General features: G+C 50.2%; 2 protein-coding genes and 1 long non-coding RNA gene across 3 annotated transcripts; 1 reads left to right on the top strand and 2 right to left on the bottom strand.

Annotated features, from left to right (window-relative positions):
• Positions 1 to 560: 560 nt before the first annotated feature.
• On the top strand, positions 561 to 8,294 carry NUP35 (nucleoporin 35). Its single transcript, XM_063162592.1, has 9 exons — positions 561 to 651; positions 1,387 to 1,557; positions 3,463 to 3,590; positions 5,210 to 5,270; positions 5,873 to 6,014; positions 6,387 to 6,456; positions 6,547 to 6,675; positions 7,491 to 7,643; positions 7,998 to 8,294. Exons 1-9 carry the CDS (start codon positions 618 to 620, stop codon positions 8,073 to 8,075), a joined length of 966 nt encoding a protein of 321 aa, XP_063018662.1. The 5' UTR covers positions 561 to 617; the 3' UTR covers positions 8,076 to 8,294.
• On the bottom strand, positions 1,479 to 9,442 carry LOC134421527 (uncharacterized). The gene is made up of 3 exons (XR_010028614.1): positions 9,221 to 9,442; positions 7,693 to 7,793; positions 1,479 to 1,588 (listed from the first exon to the last, which is right to left on the bottom strand). It is a non-coding gene; the product is annotated as an uncharacterized LOC134421527 (long non-coding RNA).
• Positions 9,443 to 10,170: 728 nt separating this feature from the next.
• Positions 10,171 to 15,384, bottom strand: LOC134421049 (maestro heat-like repeat-containing protein family member 6). The gene is made up of 14 exons (XM_063161418.1): positions 15,294 to 15,384; positions 15,053 to 15,199; positions 14,745 to 14,893; positions 14,340 to 14,487; positions 13,912 to 14,099; positions 13,685 to 13,822; positions 13,137 to 13,251; positions 12,824 to 12,961; positions 12,391 to 12,567; positions 12,125 to 12,280; positions 11,875 to 11,976; positions 11,468 to 11,570; positions 11,325 to 11,381; positions 10,171 to 10,633 (listed from the first exon to the last, which is right to left on the bottom strand). The coding sequence occupies exons 2-14, from the start codon at positions 15,167 to 15,169 to the stop codon at positions 10,428 to 10,430; spliced, it is 1,794 nt and encodes a 597-aa protein (XP_063017488.1). The 5' UTR covers positions 15,170 to 15,199; positions 15,294 to 15,384; the 3' UTR covers positions 10,171 to 10,427.
• Positions 15,385 to 19,418: the final 4,034 nt, after the last annotated feature.

Here is a 19,418-nt window from a genome sequence, read left to right as displayed (position 1 = left end):
AGAGAAGCTGTGGCCGCCCCATCCCTGCAAGTGCCCAAGGCCAGGTTGGACGGGGCTCACCGGGATAGTGGAAGGTGTTTCTGCCCATGGCAGCGGGTGGAGCTGGATGAGCTTTAAGATCCCTTCCAAGCCAAGCCATTCCACGATTCTATGCTAAACGTTAATGATCGGATCAGGCAACCATCGCTGTCCGTGGTCACCGACCCCCGTATCGGCGGGGGAGCAGCTCACTGCCTTGTCCCGGCGGCCGCCGGCAGCCTGGCACTGACTGACACCCATTCCCTGGGGAAGGCATGGTGGGGAGGCCGCTCCGAGTTCCCAGCCCGCGAGAGCAGCCCAGAACCAGCCCTTGGTAACAGCGCCCGCGGTTCCCTCAGCTCCGTTCGCAACCCGCCCGTCCCTGAGGGACCGTTTGCCAGGCAGCCCTGAGGGGACCGGCCGGCACGACCCGATGCCGGGCCCCGACACCCTCACCCCATGACGGGGCTCCGCCCGCCCCGCTTTGTCCCACCATCTCATGGGCTGGTTCGGAAGTGACGGCGGCAGGAAGCTCCCTCCGGTTTGAAAGCGCCCGGCGGAGCCACCGCCGCCGCCTCTTTCCCGCCCTCCGGGCCGACATGGCCGCCTTCGCCATGGAGCTGCCGCCCGCAGGTGAACTGGGCCCGCGGCTCCGGCTCTGCCGGGCGCCCTTCGGGGGCTGCGCTGCCCGGGCCGGCCGGGGGCGCCCCGCGGGTTCCCGCGCCGCTGTGAGGGCTGCGGGGCCGGGACCGAGGGGCCGGGACCGAGCCCCTGCGCTGGGCGGGGGATGGATGCTGCTGAGCCGGGGTGGGACACGGCGCCGGGAAGGGGCGGTTCGCGAAAGGGGAGCGGGGTTAGATCGATCGGCCGCCACTTGAAATTGCGTGAAATGCAACATTGTGATAAACTCGGCTTACTTGTTAAATGAATGATTAAACCGGCTTTGGTCTCATAGATACAAGTAAATATCTCAGAGGCGGTGGGGCCACGCTCTTTTCGGTGATGCCCAGCGACAGAGAGGGGAGTTATGGCCGTAAATCAAAACAAGTTCTGTCTCAGCGTGAGGAGGATCTTCTTGTAGCCGAGCACTGGAACAGGCTACCCAGGGAGGCTGTGGAGCCTCCAGAATATTCCAAATTCACCTGGAGACGTTTCTGTGTACCTGCTCTGGGTGACCATGCCTTGGCACAGGGTTTGGGGTAGATGATCTCCAGAGGTCCCTTCCAAGCCTAACAGTTCTGGGATTCTGTGATCTAAATCACTTCCTGTATCTTGTGTTATGTTTCTTTCATAGAGCCCACAATGGAAAAAGCTGCCTTGTCTTTCTCTTTCACTTTTCTTTATCGTATTTTAAAATTCTGTTTTCAGGAGCTGAACCAATGACTCTTGGCTCCCCGACATCTCCAAAGCAAGGAACTAGTGCTCAATTCCTCCCTGGGTTTTTGATGGGTGACTTACCTGCACCAGTGACTCCGCAGCCACGTGCTTTATACGGCCCTTCAGTCGGTGTCATGGAAACAAGGTCTCCCCTACTTGCAGGTCAGAATTTGTTCAATGTTGGAAAATTGTCCTGAAAGCAAAAAATTGGTTTGTCTCATTATTCTGCATGACTGCTGCAGACTTGAATCTTATAGTTTTAGATCTTCCTATAAGCAAACTCCACTGATTGAGTAAGTGGTGAACTCAGTGTATTCAATGATAATAAATGTTGTAAATGTGACAGTTTTGGTATCAGGAAAAGTTTGTTTTACAGGGAAGGCAATAAACCTCTCCTAATACAGAACCAATTTATATGACTCATTACAAGTCAATTGCACATACACTGATGTTGAAAACAGAGATACCTGCTGGCAAACTAAATGTAGCTTGTGCAAACTGCTGATTTCTTTGCAGAATTTTTTCTATTTCTTTGAATTCTAAAAGGAAACTTACAGGTTATCAAACTTACAAAAACTGGGGGGGGGAAAAACTGAAAATAAACTTCTTAATTAGTATCTAGTGATTGTTGCTAAACTCTTGATGTCTGCTGTCATTGGACTGGAGAAGTGTCTTTTCCTAGCTGTAGATGCTCATTTCTCTCCAGCCACCTTATTAATCAGACTAGAAGTTCTTACCCATGTTAGTACTGTACATCTGTTTTCTTCTCTGAGAAGAATGAGTGAGTAGTTGACATGCCAAGGGTGAACTTGGCTTTTGTACTAAATCAGTTGGCATAATTTAACATCTGATAGTGTTAATATTTTGAAGGAAAAATTGAGGATTAAAGTACTGCAAGATTTTTTCTTAATAAAACATTATCTTCTTTGAATGTCAGGCTGGATTGGACTCAATGATCTTTCCCTTACAAGGTCCCTTTCAACTTAAAATGTTCCATAATGGAGGTTTGTTGGTCTTCTGCTTCTTGAGCTTGTCTGCCTGCCCTTACACATGTGGGAACAAACCTCCTATGGAAATATTTATGAAATTGAAAGTAATCATGTGAATTTCACCAAATGGGTTTTTAAAGGGTTTTCTATAGCCTCAGAGTATCAATTTTAGGAAAAGATGACCAGTAAGATACTAACACAAACTTCCCAAAGGAAGTGATCAAGTACATCACTTAAAAAACTGCAAACCTTGATGGGAGAGTGCTTTACATAATGCACATTATTCCATGTAACAGTAGCAGTTCTTGTATGTGTTAAACAGTTCAGAGTAGAGCCTTAAAGCTCAGAATTTAGGATTGGAAAAGCTTGGTTTCCAAACATTTTGCAAATGAAGACTTGATGCAAACTATTTTTTTTCCCCTGGGGTAAATCCACACAAAGAGTTAAGATACATCAAGTTCTTTCAAGAAGTTTAATTCTCTGTTCTACTGGAAGTCCTAAAGTTTACAAAATGGGAGGGCAGCTGGTTTAACTTCATCCTGTCTATATGCAAGCTAGTCCTTGCTCTCAAGAACTTAAAATTTTTATTTAATATGAAATTAGATGAGAAGCCAAGGAATTTGGACAGTGGGAATGTGACAGTAACGTGCAGTGTCTCTGTACATTTTGGTATGGTTCAATTTTTATAAATCTCATCTCAATTGTTATACATCTTGCTTTTGCATCTGTACTATAGGCAGGTTAGTCTCTGAAACAATTAAAACAGATTTCTAGCCTGGCTTAAAATTGAAAGATACAGCCATGCTCAGGACTTCAGAGAAAGAACATGTAAACAGGGAATATAATGGGTTAATAAGAGGTCTGAAAGTTCTAAATAAGACTTCTGTATTATAAACATTCAAACCTGAACAGTTTGGTAGGACAGATGGCTCTGCAAACCTCCAGTGAAACAATCAAATCTCAACAACAATGAACAGGAGGGCGTGGCTGAATGTATTACTGAAGTTTCAACAACAAGTAGCACCAAAGGAAAATTACACGTTTTCTCATGCTCTTCTCTTGTTCCTTTGAATTGCAGGAGGGTCTCCCCCACAACCAGTAGTCCCTTCACATAAGGATAAAGGTGGTGCTCCACCAGTTAGAAGCATATATGATGAGTTATCTAGTCCTGGGTTTGGATCACCACCTCTGACCTTAAGAAGAACAGTAAGTGTCTTCAGCACTGGCCTGTTCTTAGCAGAAGATGTGAGGCAGCTTACTGCCTCAGTGAATTCTCAAACTTAGCTGTATAAACTGCTGTAGAAGAATGAGTTTTGAGCCTAGAGAGCATGCTCTTGTTTAGAATAGGTTGTTTGGTGTACCTGTTCAAACAAGAACTGTGGTCATGAAGCAGTTTGCTGTTATCGCCAATTTTCAGTTGCGCAGGAAGTGAAAAATGCAAGTGATCCTCAGTTATGCAAGTCTGTTATGTTCTCAAATTCAGCTTTGTTTATCAGCTTTTCACTTTCTCTCAGAAGGACCCTTGCACAACCTGAAAGGAGGTTGTAGCAAGGTAGAGGCTGGTCTCTTCCCCTGGTAACAAGTAATAGGACAAGAGAAAATGGCCTCAAGTTGCACCAGAAGAAGTTTAGATTGGATATCAAGAAACATTTCTTCACTGAAAGGGTGGTCAAGCATTGGAACATGCCACCTAGGGAAGTGTTAGAATTGCCATCTTTGAAAGTGTTCAAAAATGTGTGGAAGTGGCACTTGGGGACAAGTGTCCCCAAGGGGTTTAGTGGTCAAGATGGCAGTGTTAGGTTAACAGTTGGACTCTGTTATCTTAGATACCTTTTCCAACCCTAATAATTCCAGGTTTCTGTGATTACCTCTTAGAAGGCAATAGAGGCATTTATGGAAACAGAAGGAATTTTTTTTCTGAATAAAACATCTAATCAAACAGTTGGGGTTAATTTTGAAGGAGAAACACTTAACTTTCTATGAGCTAAATTTTATAATAATCTCTGCTGCTTAACTAACTAATGAAGCATTACTAGGTCCTTTTTCACTGAACTCTTCTGATGCAAGGAGAACACTTTAAACTGAAGGAGCAGTCTTTGTATTGAGTGTTGCCTTCTGAAAAGTTTATTCTGATAGCTGAGGTTCTCTGTGAAGGACAGAATCCTATAGTGTCTTAAAGGACTGGATATTAAATTTCAAAAAATGTTGAGCAGCTATCAGAACCTATGTTGCTAGGTCTACAGATACTCCAGGCTGTTTGATCTTTTATCTAAGAAATGCCAAAATTCAGGCTAAAAGTAGACTAAAATTGTTCTGAGTGTTGAAATCCTATGTTAAAAAGAAAACAACTGCTACCATCTAAAACTCAAAGTATACTTTCCTTCTATGCACTAAATAGCAGAAAAGTAAGTCTGGTACTAGTCTCCATAGAAGGGAAGGTTATGTTCCCATGATTTCTGAACCCTTTAGGCAGTGAAAAGGCTGGTAAAATTAGGATACTAATATCCTTCCCATCGGGATGCACATGAATATGTGAATTATTACAGTGCAGCAGTAGTGACATGAACTATTTTAAGAATGTTTCTGATTATTGATACTTGAAGCTACTTTGTTTCACAAAGCATATGTCAAATGTGCTGTCAATTAACTTTTCTTTAATAGCACTTGGTAAGCTTTTTGTTAAAAATACATGCAAATATCTGCTCTCTAAAAAGTTAGGAATAACTTAAGGCAAATAATTAATCTTATTACCTGAATGTTTAAATCACTTGATCTGGGCAGTATACCTATAAGAATAATTTGTTACTTTCTGTATATTAATGCAGGCCAGCTTTACTTTATCACAGAGCCCATCCACTGGAATTCTGCCATCAACTCCAGGAGCAGGTAGATGTCCTGTCAAAATTTCTATTCTCTTTTCTTACTGCTTTCTTTAATACAGAAAAATCATCACTGTTCAAGCTACATCAGTTCCTTACTAGTTTATGAAGAGGTGGTGTATTTGTTAGCTTTTCAAAAGTTGTGTGGGTATGAGTAGGAAATAATTATTCACTCTGAGACTGAGTTTCAAGCAGCTTTTCTTGTTGCCTGTTCCAAATGTGGTGCTGAACTGAGCACAGAGGTGGTTGTAATTGAGTGAAGAAGCTGAGATTGATGGATTGCCTTCCATCTTCACAAGGTTTGATATCTTGTGTATGAGCTGGTGGCTTCTTGCTAAGCCTAATTCTGTTGGCCTGTTCCTATTTGGCAACTGTATTAAGCTATTGGTGTTTTGAAGTCAAAGAGAACACTAGGTTGCTAGTCATAAAAACTTGCTAGTGTGTTTGCAGATGTGAAGTTATGATTGACTTACTTGTTCTGTCTGTGAATAAATCCCCATCAAACTCTTCCATTTACAAGTGAAATGCTTGACACTGAATTTATTCTTTTCCAATAAACCTCTGTCTTGCAAAAGAAATTTGTTCAGCAATACCATTTCAATTTAACAGCTTCAAGCATGTTCAGCCCTGCAAGCATTGGGCAGCCTAAGAAGACTACTCTATCTCCTGCTCAGCTGGACCCTTTTTATACTCAAGGTGATTCCCTTACTTCAGAAGATCAACTTGATGACACATGGGTAACTGTATTTGGGTAAGTTGATTTCCAAAGTATCACAAAAACCTGGGTGAAGTCTTTAGAGCATATGAGAAAAATCCTTGGGCATTGATGTTGTCTGGCATTGGTATGTACTGCAGTTACAGCTATGGTTAAAGCAAGCAAACACATACATTTCAGTGAGGCATCTTAAATTGAGCTACACATTATTTTTGTCTAGTTAGAAAGGCACCATTCTGCTGTTGGGGTGTGTGCTGAAGTGCCTAGAAGGTGGTATTTTATATCAGGTCACTGCTGCTGATATTACAGTGCTCTCTTTGCATTTCTGTGAAGGCTTCATAGGGTTGTATCTCAACACCTGAATTCTTAAACCACTCAATTTTTTGAGTACTTTTTTCTGTCTTCCAGATTTCCTCAAGCATCAGCTTCCTATATTCTACTACAGTTTGCTCAGTATGGAAACATATTAAAGCATGTGGTATGTCTTAGTTTGCCACTTGAATCAGAAACATTGTGAATGAAGCATTTAAAAAACTACATTTCACAATTTTCACCTAATCTCATTCAGATGTCCAACGCAGGAAACTGGATGCATATTCGATATCAGTCTAAGCTTCAAGCCCGGAAAGCCTTAAGCAAAGATGGAAAAATTTTTGGTGAATCTATCATGATTGGTGTCAAGCCTTGTATAGATAAAGTAAGTTAATAGTTGCTTTCAGTTCAAAGGCACTCTGCTTTTGGCCTTGCTTTTTATTTTCCCTGATTGTTTAATTTTTTTTTTCTTTTGGAATTGCAAATTGTAGGTAGTTCATCTATATAGATATAGTCTGTTTTACACATTTACATAAGTTTTTTCTTAAATACTTGTCCACATTTCCTGCTGAGAAAGACCATTATGAGCAATCTCTCTGTTCCTTGGAAGTTACAATGCACACGATTACATTACTGTATGAGACAAGGAAGTGAAACCATAATATTAAACACAATTGAGATAAGTTTTCTGACTGGAATTTAGGGCCCACAGTAGATACCTAATGGCAGGTTAAGACTGTGGCTGCTCCTAATTGTACCTCTCTATTTTTTATGTGACTATGTGCTTCTGGCTCTTGAATTGATCTTAGTACTTTGGATTGAAAATTTGTTAGCAAGGAAATTCCAATCCTGTTCTCCTACCTGCCCCTACAAAAACATGATCACTCACTTGTAAGCAGTAGTTGGGGGTAGACATGGCTGTCTTGTAGTCTTAATATTAACATGAGTTATTGGTGTCTAGGTATTGGCAATAGCCCTTTGCACTGAGTACTGTACATTAGCTTATGAAAATAACAGTCATTCCTCAGTCATTCTCCACAGATTTTTTTTTTGTCTCCTTTAAGGATATATGATACTAAAAAGTGATGGGATCCAAATATGTTTTATCAAAAAAATCCAAATAGTAGATAATTTTAGATGATAAAGGTTGGAATACTGCTTTTCAGTATTTGTTTACATTATATTAACCCTCTATTTAAGAGTCTGATGGAAAACTATGAAAGAAGCTCTACAATTTTCACTCCACCTACAAAATATGCTGGCACACCAACACAACCTGCAAATAACAGTGCAAGGATTTCTACCATGAGACCTCTGGCAACAGCATATAAGGCTTCCACTAGTGACTATCAGGTATTTTAAGTGAAACAGAAACATTTGTTTTTGTGTTGTCTCCCCTTACCTCGATGAGCCTTTGCTGACATTAACTTCAATGTGACCTTTACCCTTTGCTGTCAGTTCTTTAATGACGCGGTTCCAGTACAAGCTCAGTCTGTTCAGTCTCTAAAATAATAATTTAAAAATACTTCATTAATGACTTGGCACTTTGCCAGGGATTAAGGGCTTGTTTTGAACATTCAAACATATTTTGTCAAAATATAGTAGCACTTAGGAAAAGAAGAAATAAATGCTTAGTGTAAAAACTATTAACTACATGTTGACTGATGCTCTCTATTTTCTCTTTTTGTTTTTCTCCCTGCCTTCTAGGTGGTTTCTGACAGACAAACTCCTAGGAAAGATGAAAGTATTGTATCCAAAGCAATGGAATATGTTTTTGGCTGGTAATATACAAGAGGAAGTAACACACTAAGCTGGTCAGGGTTTGAACTATGCTACTGGCATTTGTAGTTAGTTGTATAACTACTGGTGGCAGTATTTTACCTTACGTAGCACCTGGTATGCCTTCAGTTTGTTCAGAAGACATGTAGCTTGCACTTTAAATGATGGCAGTGGACACATGGTTTTACAAATTGAGTAAGTGTAAATAAAAGTGCTTTACCCCTGTTTGTTCTCTGATGGCATCATTGTGAAAATATTCTGTCTCATTAAGAAAAGCTGTCTGAGCCCAGCAGCCTGTCAGTTCCCTGAGGGAGATGTGGGCAGGACTGGAATACATCATTTTATTCAGCCTCTAATCAATGACTGTGCCTTTAGTTGTGTTTAAAGCCAAAAGGGGAGCTGCTGTCTCCAGTGAAACAAAACTCCTTCCTCAGCTGAAAAGTTTTCTAGCAGTGCTGGGAGGCCAGGCTGCTCTCCCCCAACTCCCTGTTGCCAACAGCAGAAGGTTTGTGTGTGCTCTTCCCTTAAGGCAGCTGAGGGCAGCTTCTGTCTGTGCAAGCTGTGGTGGCTTTGAGATGGATGCAGAGGACCTCAAGGAAGTCCAGAAGAGGCCAGCAAGGACCAGGAAGTGGTCCAAGGACTGGAGCATTTCACTGATATTCTGGGAGAACTGGGACTGTTCAGCCTGAACAAGGCTCCAGGGAGCCCTTAGAGCCCTTTTCAGTGCCTAAAGGGGCTCCAAGAGAGCTGGAAAGGAACTTTGGGCAAGAGCCTGGAGGGACAGAGGGAATGGCTTCCCACTTGCACAGGGTGGCTTCAGATGGGATAGTGGGAAAGTCCTGTTCCTATTTCTTTGAGCTACAAAATCTAATCAGCTGATATATCCACATTAGATCCAAATCCAGAGGAGGGAAGGTAAAGATGGATTAGTCCAATTCTAATGGAAGGTGTCCCTGCCCATAGCCAGGCAACTGGAACTACAGGATCTTTAAAATACTTCCCAACACAAACTGCTGGGGGATTCTGTGATTCTCAAAGCTGAGAGAAAAACTACAATTGTACTCAAGTTCTCAACTGCTGAGCAAACTTGACAGCATCAAAGGAGTTTTAGGACTCCAGCTTAGCCTTATATAGTCACCATACCAACTTACCAGTCTCAAATTCAGCATCTTTGTTGTCACTGCAGACTCTGGAATTGGTGCAAGTTCCTTATGCCAACATTAGGTAGCCCAAAGGCAGCAGAACAGGCACCGGCAGAGCCAGAGGAGCTCTGTCTTGCTGGAGAAAACCACATTTAAACTGCAAAAGGTTGGATTTGGGTTAGATGCTCTTGCAAGCACCTTGCAGGGCTCCCCATTGTACAAGCATTTTTCTTTCCCACATTTGGAACAGGGAGCAAGAAAAGCTGCTTGAAACCCAGTCTCGGAATAAATAGTTCGGAACAGTCTTTGGAAAATAGAGTTCTGAATAAATAGTTCTGAACAGTCTTTGGAAAATAGAGTTCTGAATAAATAGTTCTGAACAGTCTTTGGAAAATAGAGTTCTGAATAAATAGTTCAGAACAGTCTTTGGAAAAGAGAGCACAACCTGGCTCTGGGATCAGCAAACCCCAAACACAGGAGGAGGAAGAAGCAGCAGCTGTTTGGCAGCCATGCCCAAGAGAGACTGGAAGGGCCTCCTCCCTCTGGTCTCACTTGGTTGGGTTCCTGACTGTGTATGAGGCAGGAGCTGTAATTCCTCAGCTGTGGGGACCAAAACTGCATCCAGGATCCCAGCGCTGGGACAGCGCTCAGTACAGTGGGACAGTCGTGAGTCAGCCCTTGTACTGCTGCTTCATTTGCTTCCTTTTTAGCACACCCAAAGCTCACAGGAAATCAGGGGCATCTCTGCTTCTGCCCTCTTGCTCTCCTTTTGTAGGGAAGGACCACTGCTGTGCTTCCAAGGAACCTGTTCTTGAATAACTTCCAGCATTCCAAACTCCTTTGCCCCCAGTGGATGCTTGCCACAGAATCCCTTACAGCTGGATTCAGAAAATACTGAAGTTGACTCTTCTAAAATCCAGGCTCTGCGTCCTACTGCTGACCTTCAGTGTGCTCAGCAAGACCCTTAGGTCTTTCACAGTGGTGTGAAACCTTTCCAGCCTGATGTGCTTTGCTTCTCTGCACAGAATGCAGCAGAGAAAAGAACGGCAGGACGGGGCCTGTGTGCTGCAGGGCTCAGGTTCTGATCCACTTCAGCGCCACAAAGATACAAATGAGGTGAAGAAGCTGAAATGTTTATTAATGGCAAAGCTTGGGAGAAGGGAAGAGGCAGGTTCTGAGGGCTGCAGGGAGGGACCAGTAAAGAGGGAAGGCAAGCTCAGATTTTCCCAGCATTAGCTGGGCCTGGAGCTCCAGCTGCTCCCTTCTGATCTCCAGCTTGTTTCCTCCTGCATGGCATCTGCTGCTGTCCTGGTTGTCCTGATCCAGAAGATGAACTTAGTGATGTAGCTCTTTCATCCAACATGACTTGAACGATGAGGTTTGTGTTGGAGGGGCTCTCATCTGAGTTAAGGGCTTGAAGGGCTGAAAGAAACAGAGCCATGGCCAGAGTGAGGAAAGCCCCTGAAAGGAGCGGCCCACTCAGCTCTTGCCATGGCCTGGAGGAAGCAGGACACAACAAGGACCAGCTGGAAGGTGCTGGCCACAAATGACATCTCTGAAAAGGCTCCGTGCTCCCGACGCTGCCCCTTGTGAGCACAAGGAGCGAAGCCGCCGCAGCCGGGGCAGGGATTGCAGCTTCCCCTGGCAGCTCCCACGGACAGACAGACAGACACCCCGTGCAGCTTCCCCTGGCAGCTCCCACAGACAGACAGACACCCCGTGCAGCTTCCCCTGGCAGCTCCCAGGACAGACAGACAGACAGCCCGTGCAGCTTCCCCTGGCAGCTCCCACGGACAGACAGACAGACAGCCCGTGCAGCTTCCCCTGGCAGCTCCCAGGACAGACAGACAGACAGCCCGTGCAGCTTCCCCTGGCAGCTCCCAGGACAGACAGACAGACACCCCGTGCAGCTTCCCCTGGCAGCTCCCAGGACAGACGGACAGACAGACACCCCGTGCAGCTTCCCCTGGCAGCTCCCATGGACAGACAGACAGACAGACACCCCGTGCAGCTTCCCCTGGCAGCTCCCACGGACAGACAGACAGACACCCCGTGCAGCTTCCCCTGGCAGCTCCCAGGACAGACAGACAGACACCCCGCCGGCCTCACTCACCCTCACAGATGAGCTGCAGCTCCTCCCGCTGTCCTCTCATGAGCATCCCGGCGGTCCCTGGGAACACAGAGCCCGTCACGGCCCTGGCCCGGACCCTGATGCCCCGGGGAAGGGAGGGAGCGAGAGCCGGCTTGGTGGCTCACCAATGGATCTGACGGCCGCCTCTCGCACGGGCTCCTGGGGGCTCTGCAGGTACGGCAGGGCCTGGCGCAGGTGCTCGGCCGCTCGGCTCCTGTCCTCTGCCAGCTGCGGAGAGCGGCAGGGCGCGGAGGGAAAGGGTTGATGCGGGCCCTGCCCCCGGGCCGGGCGCTCCCTACGGCCCGCCCTGCCCCCCGAGCGCCGAGGCCCGGCTGCTCGGCACCGGCCTCGGGGCCAGAGGGGCCCGGAGAAGAGCCCGCACGGCCCAGGGAAGGGAGCGGCGTGTGGGGCGCAGGCTGGTGGCCCTGCCTGCGGCACTGGGCAGGGGCCACAGCCGCCAGCCCCACAGACTGGGTGCCCTGGGCAGGCGGCTTCTCCAGGGATTGGCCTGGGGATTCCAGCCTGTCCTTACCACGTGCTCGGCAAAGCTCCACGGGTCATCCAACTTGAGCAGCTGTTTGAGATCCCTTCTCTTCAGGAAGTTTACTGCAGAGAGCAGCGTTTCCCGAGAGGTCTGCAGGGCAGCAGAGAGCCAGAGATGGCACCGCGGCCCAGGAGCCGCATGTCTGTGCCATGGCCAGGAGGAGGCTGGAGCCCGTCAGGTGCCAGGGGCTGGGCAGACAGCTGAGCCCCCTCCCAAGGGGACACCCAGGAGGCCTCACCTGTGCCACATGCCGGTTCTCGTCGTAGCAGTGGAAGAAGAGAGGAAGCAGGCTCTCGCTCACATGAGGCTTCAGGGCCTTTTTTCCCCTTTCCACTACTGATTCCATCACATCTTTGTAGAGGCCGATGGAGAGCCACTGCACTTGATTGTTGTCCTGTTGGAAAGGAAAAAACTCAGCACTGGATTCTCCAGGCCCAACAGGCCACAGGGCACCACACTTGTGGGCAGCAGCCAGGGGCCGTGGCTGGGGGCACAGAGCCTTACACTGTCAAAGAGGGGCCGGAGCGCGGCAGCCAGTTTGGGGGCTGTGGGGCAGGATGTTAGGATATCCTTGTTCATGAGTATATTTGTGAACACAGACAGACTCATCTTGACCACCTCTATGTCTTCATTGCTCAGGAAATCCATGAGGGGTTCAGACAGGCTGCACATTTTTTTGGCCTATGTGGAACACAAGGCTGTGCTGTGAATCCATGAAAATCTTCACCACCAGCTCTGCTCCAGCAGTGCAACCCCGCCCGCCTGCCATGGAGTCTATAGAGGCCAAAGGCCTGTCCCGAAGCACTCAGGCAGCTGAACAGCGACCCTGGAGAGCTGGGAGCAGCTGCCACAGCTGCCAAAGCCCAGCCAAGCCCAAGGGGCTGCTTGCCCCAGCCCCTCGCTGCCAGCACAGCTTCAGCTGCTGCATCCTTCTCACCATCGAGGGGTCTTTGCTGAGCATCACGAGGCCTCTGAGGGCCAGGCGTCGCATCTCCATGGACTCGCTCAGCAGGTGCTTGGTCAAGATCTCCAGGATGTTGTTACCCCATTCATTCAAATCCAGGCAACCCAGGACCTGAAAGGCACAGAGCAGGCACAGAGGTGCCCAGCTGGCAGGAGCTCAGAAGTGCACGGGGCCCAGCCAAGGCAGGCAAGCACAGGGCACGGGCAGCGTCCCCGGCAGCTGCGGCTCCGAGAGGGCAGAGGGCTGGGAGGCAGCTCAGCCGGGCAGCGCTGGCCGCGGCGCTCACCTCCACCAGGAACGCCAGGGAGGCCATTTCCCAGCACGGCTCCTCCCTGCTGAGCCGGCAGAGCAGGCGGAGCGCTGTGCAGGAGCAGAAAGGTTGGCACACACGGCGCATCTCCCTGGCGGGGAGAAAAAGGCGCCGTTGCTCCTGGGCCGGGTGGGCAAACCTGTCCCAGGGCTGACTCACAGAGCTCCGGTCTGCTCCCGAGCAGCCCGGGGGCGCTTTGGGAGGCGGCTGCTCCCGGACACCCTCCTGTGCCGGCCTTTTCCAGTCCGCTCATCCCTCCCTTGGGGACACGGCCCTGCCGCTTTGGGAGGCGGCTGCTCCCGGACACCCTCCTGTGCCGGCCTTTTCCAGTCCGCTCATCCCTCCCTTGGGGACACGGCCCTGCCGCTTTGGGAGGCGGCTGCTCCCGGACACCCTCCTGTGCCGGCCTTTTCCAGTCCGCTCATCCCTCCCTTGGGGACACGGCCCTGCGCCCATGACCGCGGGGACTGTGTGGGGCCATGCGGGCACAAAGGAGAGGGGCGGTGGGCAGAACGAGGTCTCACCTGGCCAGCAGACCCATTGCATAGTGGTGGGTTTCTGCACGGAGCAGCGTGTCCCAGGCACACTTCCGTTCCAGAGCCATCAGTAAATTCAGACATTGCAGATGGTACAGCAATGACTTCACAGTGCTCACTACAAAGCTGTGTGCAGAGCAAAGCCCGGGTTATGCTGGGACCCCAGCCTGCAGCCCTGGGGACGTGGGAGTGACAGGAGGACTGGCACGGAGCACCTGTTGGGGTTGGCGGTAATGCCATTTTCCTCCTGACATTTCTTCCAGAAAGTATTTACTTCCTCTGACATCTGCTCTGTAGTGGTGTAAACTTGGTACAGCAGAGCCACAAGGAGATGGGGGGAATATTCCACAAACGGCTCTGGGCACCAGGGCAGGCGGAGAATCTCCCAAATCACCCTGGTTGCCTGCAAAGGATAAACCATCCAGAGACAGCACTCAACATGGAGTGGCAAGGCCTGAGCATACAAGGGAGAGGCCAGGGGAGACACAGGGGGAGCAGCCGGCCTGGTGCCCCTGAACCCTGTCCCTAAGCCAGGTGTCAGCACAGTGCCTGAGGCAGACAGATACGTTGCAGTGGGGGAGAGGATGGAGAGGCACTGGAGCAGCAACCTGCCTACAAGCAAAGGCCAGCTATGGAAACTCACGGCCAGGGCAAAGACATCCTTGTTGTCCCCGTCAGCGGTGTACATTTTCTGCATGGGCCAGCCGTCCATCACGCAGAGCAGTGTGGGCAGCACCTTTTCCGTTGCCGTTCCTGACGAGGCGATGGTCTTCCACATGATTGCGGCAGCTCTGCAGGACCAGAGCTGGGTGTCACGGGGGTCTCAGCCAGGGCACTGCGGCCTGGGCAGCCACAAGGGCCCAGATGGCAGAGCCACAGTGCCCTGAGGGGTAGGCAGGGAGCACGTCAGGAGGGTTACGGGCTGACAAGCCAGCGCTGGGAAATGGAGGCTCCGGTGGCTCCTGGAACTCTCTGCCTGTCCAGCAGAGCCCATTGCACTGGCTGTACAGGGCTAGGCCTGAGCCCCCAAGGCAGGTGGGCCCTGTACCTGTCACATGTCGGGGCACACCGCAGCAGGGTCACTGCCACGTCAGTGGGCTGTTCCTCGGTCAGCCGCAGGATGTCCATGAACAGCCAGTCGTCTGGAGGCTCGTTGGACGCCAGCCTCTGGTGCAAGTTCCTGACAAAGCCTGGCACCTGCACGAGGCACAGGGAGATTGCAGAGCTGCCAGAGCAGCAGCTTGCCCAGCCTCCCCTCAGAAGTGCTTCCCTTGCCACCACATTGGGCCGGGCCTCAAAGGCTTGAGGCGCCACGGCGCTGCTGGGGACACCCAGCCCCGGCCACAGGCTGCTTACTTGACTGGGACTGGAAACAACTCTCTCCCCAAACTGATCCAGGCTGGGAGCAGGAGGGATGCTCTGAGGGGCTGTGGGGCCAGCCTCTGCTGCACCCTTGGTGAACATGCTGATCATCTCTCGACACCAAGCGAGGTTTGTGAACTTCTGCCAAAGAAGGAGCAACAGGGAAGAGAGGCACGATCCATGCAGTGCTGCCGTGCTGATGCTCGGCTCAGATGGAGGGGATGGCTCTCAGTACCTGGCCTACAGAGCGCCAGCAGCTACGGGCAGGATCCAGCCCTTGTGCCGGGTCCTTGGCTGCATCTGGCAAAGAGCAAGGAATGCCAGAGCTGAGGAGCTGCAGGAGAGGCCAGAGAGCACAGCCCAGCCCTGCAGTCTCCCCAGGCAGGGACAGCCCCAGGATGCCCCAGCCCCTCTTCTGTCCTGTCCATGGGCATGTCCGCAGGGAAGGGATGGGATGGGGCAGGGTGGAGCTGGCTGCAGGCCAGCCCTGTGGCCCAGCCCTTTCACTCACTCTTCTGCAGCAGCTGCAGCTGCTCCAAGTCAGCACGTCGCTGGAGGGCGGCACCACAAGGGCAATTCTCCACCTTCTTGGGTGGGGTGGGAGGTCTCTCTGCCATGTCTTGTCGGGATTAAGGGCAACAAGGGCAGGACAGATGCCTTGGGAAAGCTGCAGGGCAGCGAGGGCTGCAGCTGTGCCTTGAGGAAAGCTACAATAGGGAGGGCCTAGAACAGCTGCAGGACACTAAGTCCTGCAGTCTGGCCTGAAGGTCTCCTGCCACAGTGACAAGAAACATTTTGTAAAGGCTCTGGTCAGCAAGTCTGACACACTGCCCTTCAGGGCACCTGCAGCAGAGAAACCTGGGGAAGGCTCTGGGTCACTGAGACCCACAGCGTGGCCTCAAGGTGACCTCCACAGAGAACGCCTGGAAAAGCAAGGAACAACGTGGGGACTTCTCAGAGCACTGCTCTGCTCCACAGTGTGCACTGAGCACTGTGGTGTGGCCGTGGTGTCACCAGCACCTACAGCATGACGTGTCACAAAGGGTCACCCTTGCACACTGTGTCCTGTTCCGTCCACGGTGACCACGGTGCACTGTGTTACAGAGAGCCCCAGGACACACCTCCACATGCCCTGGGGACACCCCTACCCCACCCAAACTGCCCCAGCTTGCAGGCAAGACCTTGCCCCAAGTGTTGAAGGCACAGCCCAGCAGGAACTTTAGCAACAGCTCAACAAGAAGCAGCTGCTCCTCTGCTTTGCCTGCTCAGGGCAGCAGAATGAGCCCCCGGGGCTGCCAACGCAGCAGAGCGGGAAGGGCACCGGGGCCTTCCACAGGCCCTGCCACAGCCTCTTTGGGACCAGTCCCGGTGCTGGGTGGCCGGCACGCTCGCAGGGGCGTGACACAGGCACGGGACCTGTGGCCCAGAGCACCAATGCTGCTCTGTCCCCTGGGCACCGCTGGCAGCAGGAGCTGTGGAAGAGTCCCTGAGGTGGGGTCGGGCATTCAACTGCCTCCTGGTAGCAGCTCAGCTGGCCAAGTCTTTGCTATATCATCTTTATGTCCTGCTCCATGCTGGATTGTTCTGTGTTCATCTCGCCCACCTCCTCGTTGAGACCCTAGTACAAAACCCATGGCTTAGGATCCCTCATCCTGCCCTGTGCAGTCCATCACACAGCCAGGTCAGCAGGGATGGATCCAGCACCTCCTACCCAAGCCAGGCTCCATGCTGGATCATGGAATCCCATCTCAATGGCAAAGACCTGCTGCCACAGGTTCAAACAATGCCTGTGCAGGGAGGACAGTGACAAGCACTGCTAAGGAAGTGGGGAGACCATGAGTAGGGTCTGCTGCTGCTCCAGCATGGCCTGCAGGAGTTTTTACAGGACTGCAGAGTTGATGCCAGCCTCGCCCTCGATAGCAGAGTCCAACAGCTGGTACAGGCTGACGCTGTCCATGGCTGCTCCCTGCCCAGAAGCACAGCTCCTTCCCTGGGGGAGCAAGAGCCTTTGTGCCTGGAAGGGATCCTTTTGGGTAGAAGGGGCAGTTAAGCTGTGACTGCATGGCAGATGATGCCTGGACAGTCACCCTCCCAAGAGCATTTTCCTCTGGAGAAGGTGGATGGCTCAGGCAGGCACCAGGCCCTCACACAGTCAGTTGATAATCACAGGCCGATGCAGAAAGCAGGAGGGGCTCTTTGTATGCAAGTTCCAGTTCTGTGGGTGGTTTAATAACAAGCACACTGAAAGAATTCAGGGATAGAAGAGCCCCAACTAGAGAAGGGTCCAGGGTTTATAAACAGTCAGGAGTAGGCGGGGTAGCACAATCTTGGGGCCAATGGCTAAAGGGCAGAGTGGTGGTGGAAGGAAGGCAGAGTAAGGAGGAAACAACCAATGGGGATACAGTGCAGGAGCGTCAAGCCTCCACTGTATCCTCAAGCCAAGGGCATGCCAATGGGCAAGCTACAAACAGTGAACTTTGCAGAACTGAGGAGGAGAACAGGGATGATGTTACTGACATTATTAACCTACAGAACCAGAAGAAACCAGAAGACTGTGGGGAAGAGTTTCAGGATGTCTCTCAAACAAGGGTGTCCTCCCATGGCATCCCGGTTTCCCCCTCACCCACCTGAGATGCTACAGTTAGCCACAAGTCTTCTGTTCCTTTGAAGCCCCAAAACAGATAGCCTTCAAGAAATAATGAGTTAAAACATAGAATGTGAGGCATTTGAAGAAAGCATAGCATTTAGGAAACACATAGAGCAATAAATCGGCTAAAGCATGGAACACAATGACAGGAAAGAGAGATAGGGATAGGGGAACTGATGGGCTAAGCATGTTCAGAACCAACAATGTCAGACTGACCCTAGGAGCCTTGCCAAGCCATGGGGACCAAGCCAAGTACACCGGGAATTGGCCAAATTAGGAAAGAAGTTCAAAAGTTTAAGGAGGAAGACTCATCAGGAGACCCCAGCCCATGATGAAGGCAACCGGAACGACCACCAAGATGATCCTCAAAAGAGGTATCCCCGCCCACACTCCGCCTACACCACGCCCCATATGAATATTCATGCAAAGATATGATTATGTATATGATCTGATGTAATCCTATATCCAAAACTGTATAAAAGGCTTGTTTTGTTACGGGAAACTCAGAAATCCATTTTGTGATTTCTCCGACGCGTCACAATGAAATACCTCCTGCTTATTTGACTTAAACTGAGTCTCTTAAGCAGTTATTCTCGCCTTTTGGGGCAAAATTCGGCATCACCTTCCTGCCCACAATCTCAGTGCCTGTTCTGGAGGGACAGGAGCCTTCCTGCCCAGCAGGGGTTTTGTAGGGTCAAAGGGGTGATCAGCAGTTTCCTTCTGTCCTCAGAGGAGAGAAGCCTTTGTCCCAGGGGGGATGCTGTTGGGTGGGTTAGGTAGGATATAGGGATAGACAGCCAGGAGTCTCCTTCTGTCTTGGGAGGAGCCTTCCTGCTCAGGATGGTGTTGTGTAGAAGATGTGAGCAGTCAGCAGGCTCCTGCCTCATCTTCCCCCTCAGAGAACTGAAGCCTGAAGCACATCCCCATTCTCAGGCCATTGCTTCCTCATTGTGTCTCCCATTGCTTGGCAGTGCCACATGCTCAGCAGTGGTAGGTCATCAAGTGACAGAGTCATTGCAACCCCTGCCACAGACAAGGACATCTTCCAACAGACCAGGCTGCTCCAAGCCCCATCCAACCCGACCTTGGACACTTGCAGGGATCCAGGGCAGCCACAGCTTCTCTGGGCAGCCTGTGCCAGGGTCTCAGCACTCTAATAGGGAAGAATTTCTTCCTAATATCCCATCTAACCTTGCCCTTTGGCAGTGTGAAGCCGTTCCCCTGTTGTCCTTGCCCTCCAGACACTTGTCCAAAGCCCCTCTCAGTCTCTCTTGGAAGCCCTTTAGGCACTGGAAGAGGCTCTAAGGTCTCACTGGAGCCTTTCCTTCTCCAAGCTGAATACCCTCAGCTCTCACCGTTTCCTCACAGGAGAGGGCTCAGGCCCTTGGAATATTTCTGTGGTCTCCTCTGGATTTGCTCAAACAGCTCCATGTCCTTCCTGTGCTGAGCCCCAGGGCTGGAGGCAGCTCTGTGTCACAGCATATATCACAGCACATACAGCAGTTGAGATGGCCACCATACACAGAGCATCACCACACAATTTCAGAAAGCTTCAACCCACACAGAGTAAGACCTCACCTCTTCATAAGGCTGCAAGAATCTGCCCTTCTTGTTCTTCAGCCCAGCCTTTTATCCCCTCCTGTTGATGCCCTGCACCTGTGTGCCCTCTGTTCCCTTTGGTGCTTGCTCAGTGCCCCTGGGCACTCCATGGCT

The sequence above is a fragment of the Melospiza melodia genome, chromosome 8 (genome assembly GCF_035770615.1).
Source record: "Melospiza melodia melodia isolate bMelMel2 chromosome 8, bMelMel2.pri, whole genome shotgun sequence".
NCBI lineage: Eukaryota > Metazoa > Chordata > Aves > Passeriformes > Passerellidae > Melospiza > Melospiza melodia.
Note: the sequence above shows the minus strand (reverse complement) of the source record. Positions and strands in the feature narration are given on the sequence as shown.

Coding starts and splice junctions, on each gene's coding strand:
- NUP35 (XM_063162592.1), top strand. CDS start 618: ATGGCCGCCTTCGCCATGGAGCTGCCGCCCGCAG. Junction 652..1,386: donor CATGGAGCTGCCGCCCGCAG/GTGAACTGGGCC, acceptor TTCTGTTTTCAG/GAGCTGAACCAATGACTCTT. Junction 7,644..7,997: donor CTTCCACTAGTGACTATCAG/GTATTTTAAGTG, acceptor CCTGCCTTCTAG/GTGGTTTCTGACAGACAAAC.
- LOC134421049 (XM_063161418.1), bottom strand. CDS start 15,169: ATGATCAGCATGTTCACCAAGGGTGCAGCAGAGGCTGGCCCCACAGCC. Junction 14,488..14,744: donor TGTGCCCCGACATGTGACAG/GTACAGGGCCCA, acceptor CTGGTCCTGCAG/AGCTGCCGCAATCATGTGGA. Junction 10,634..11,324: donor GCTGCAGCTCATCTGTGAGG/GTGAGTGAGGCC, acceptor TGTTTCTTTCAG/CCCTTCAAGCCCTTAACTCA.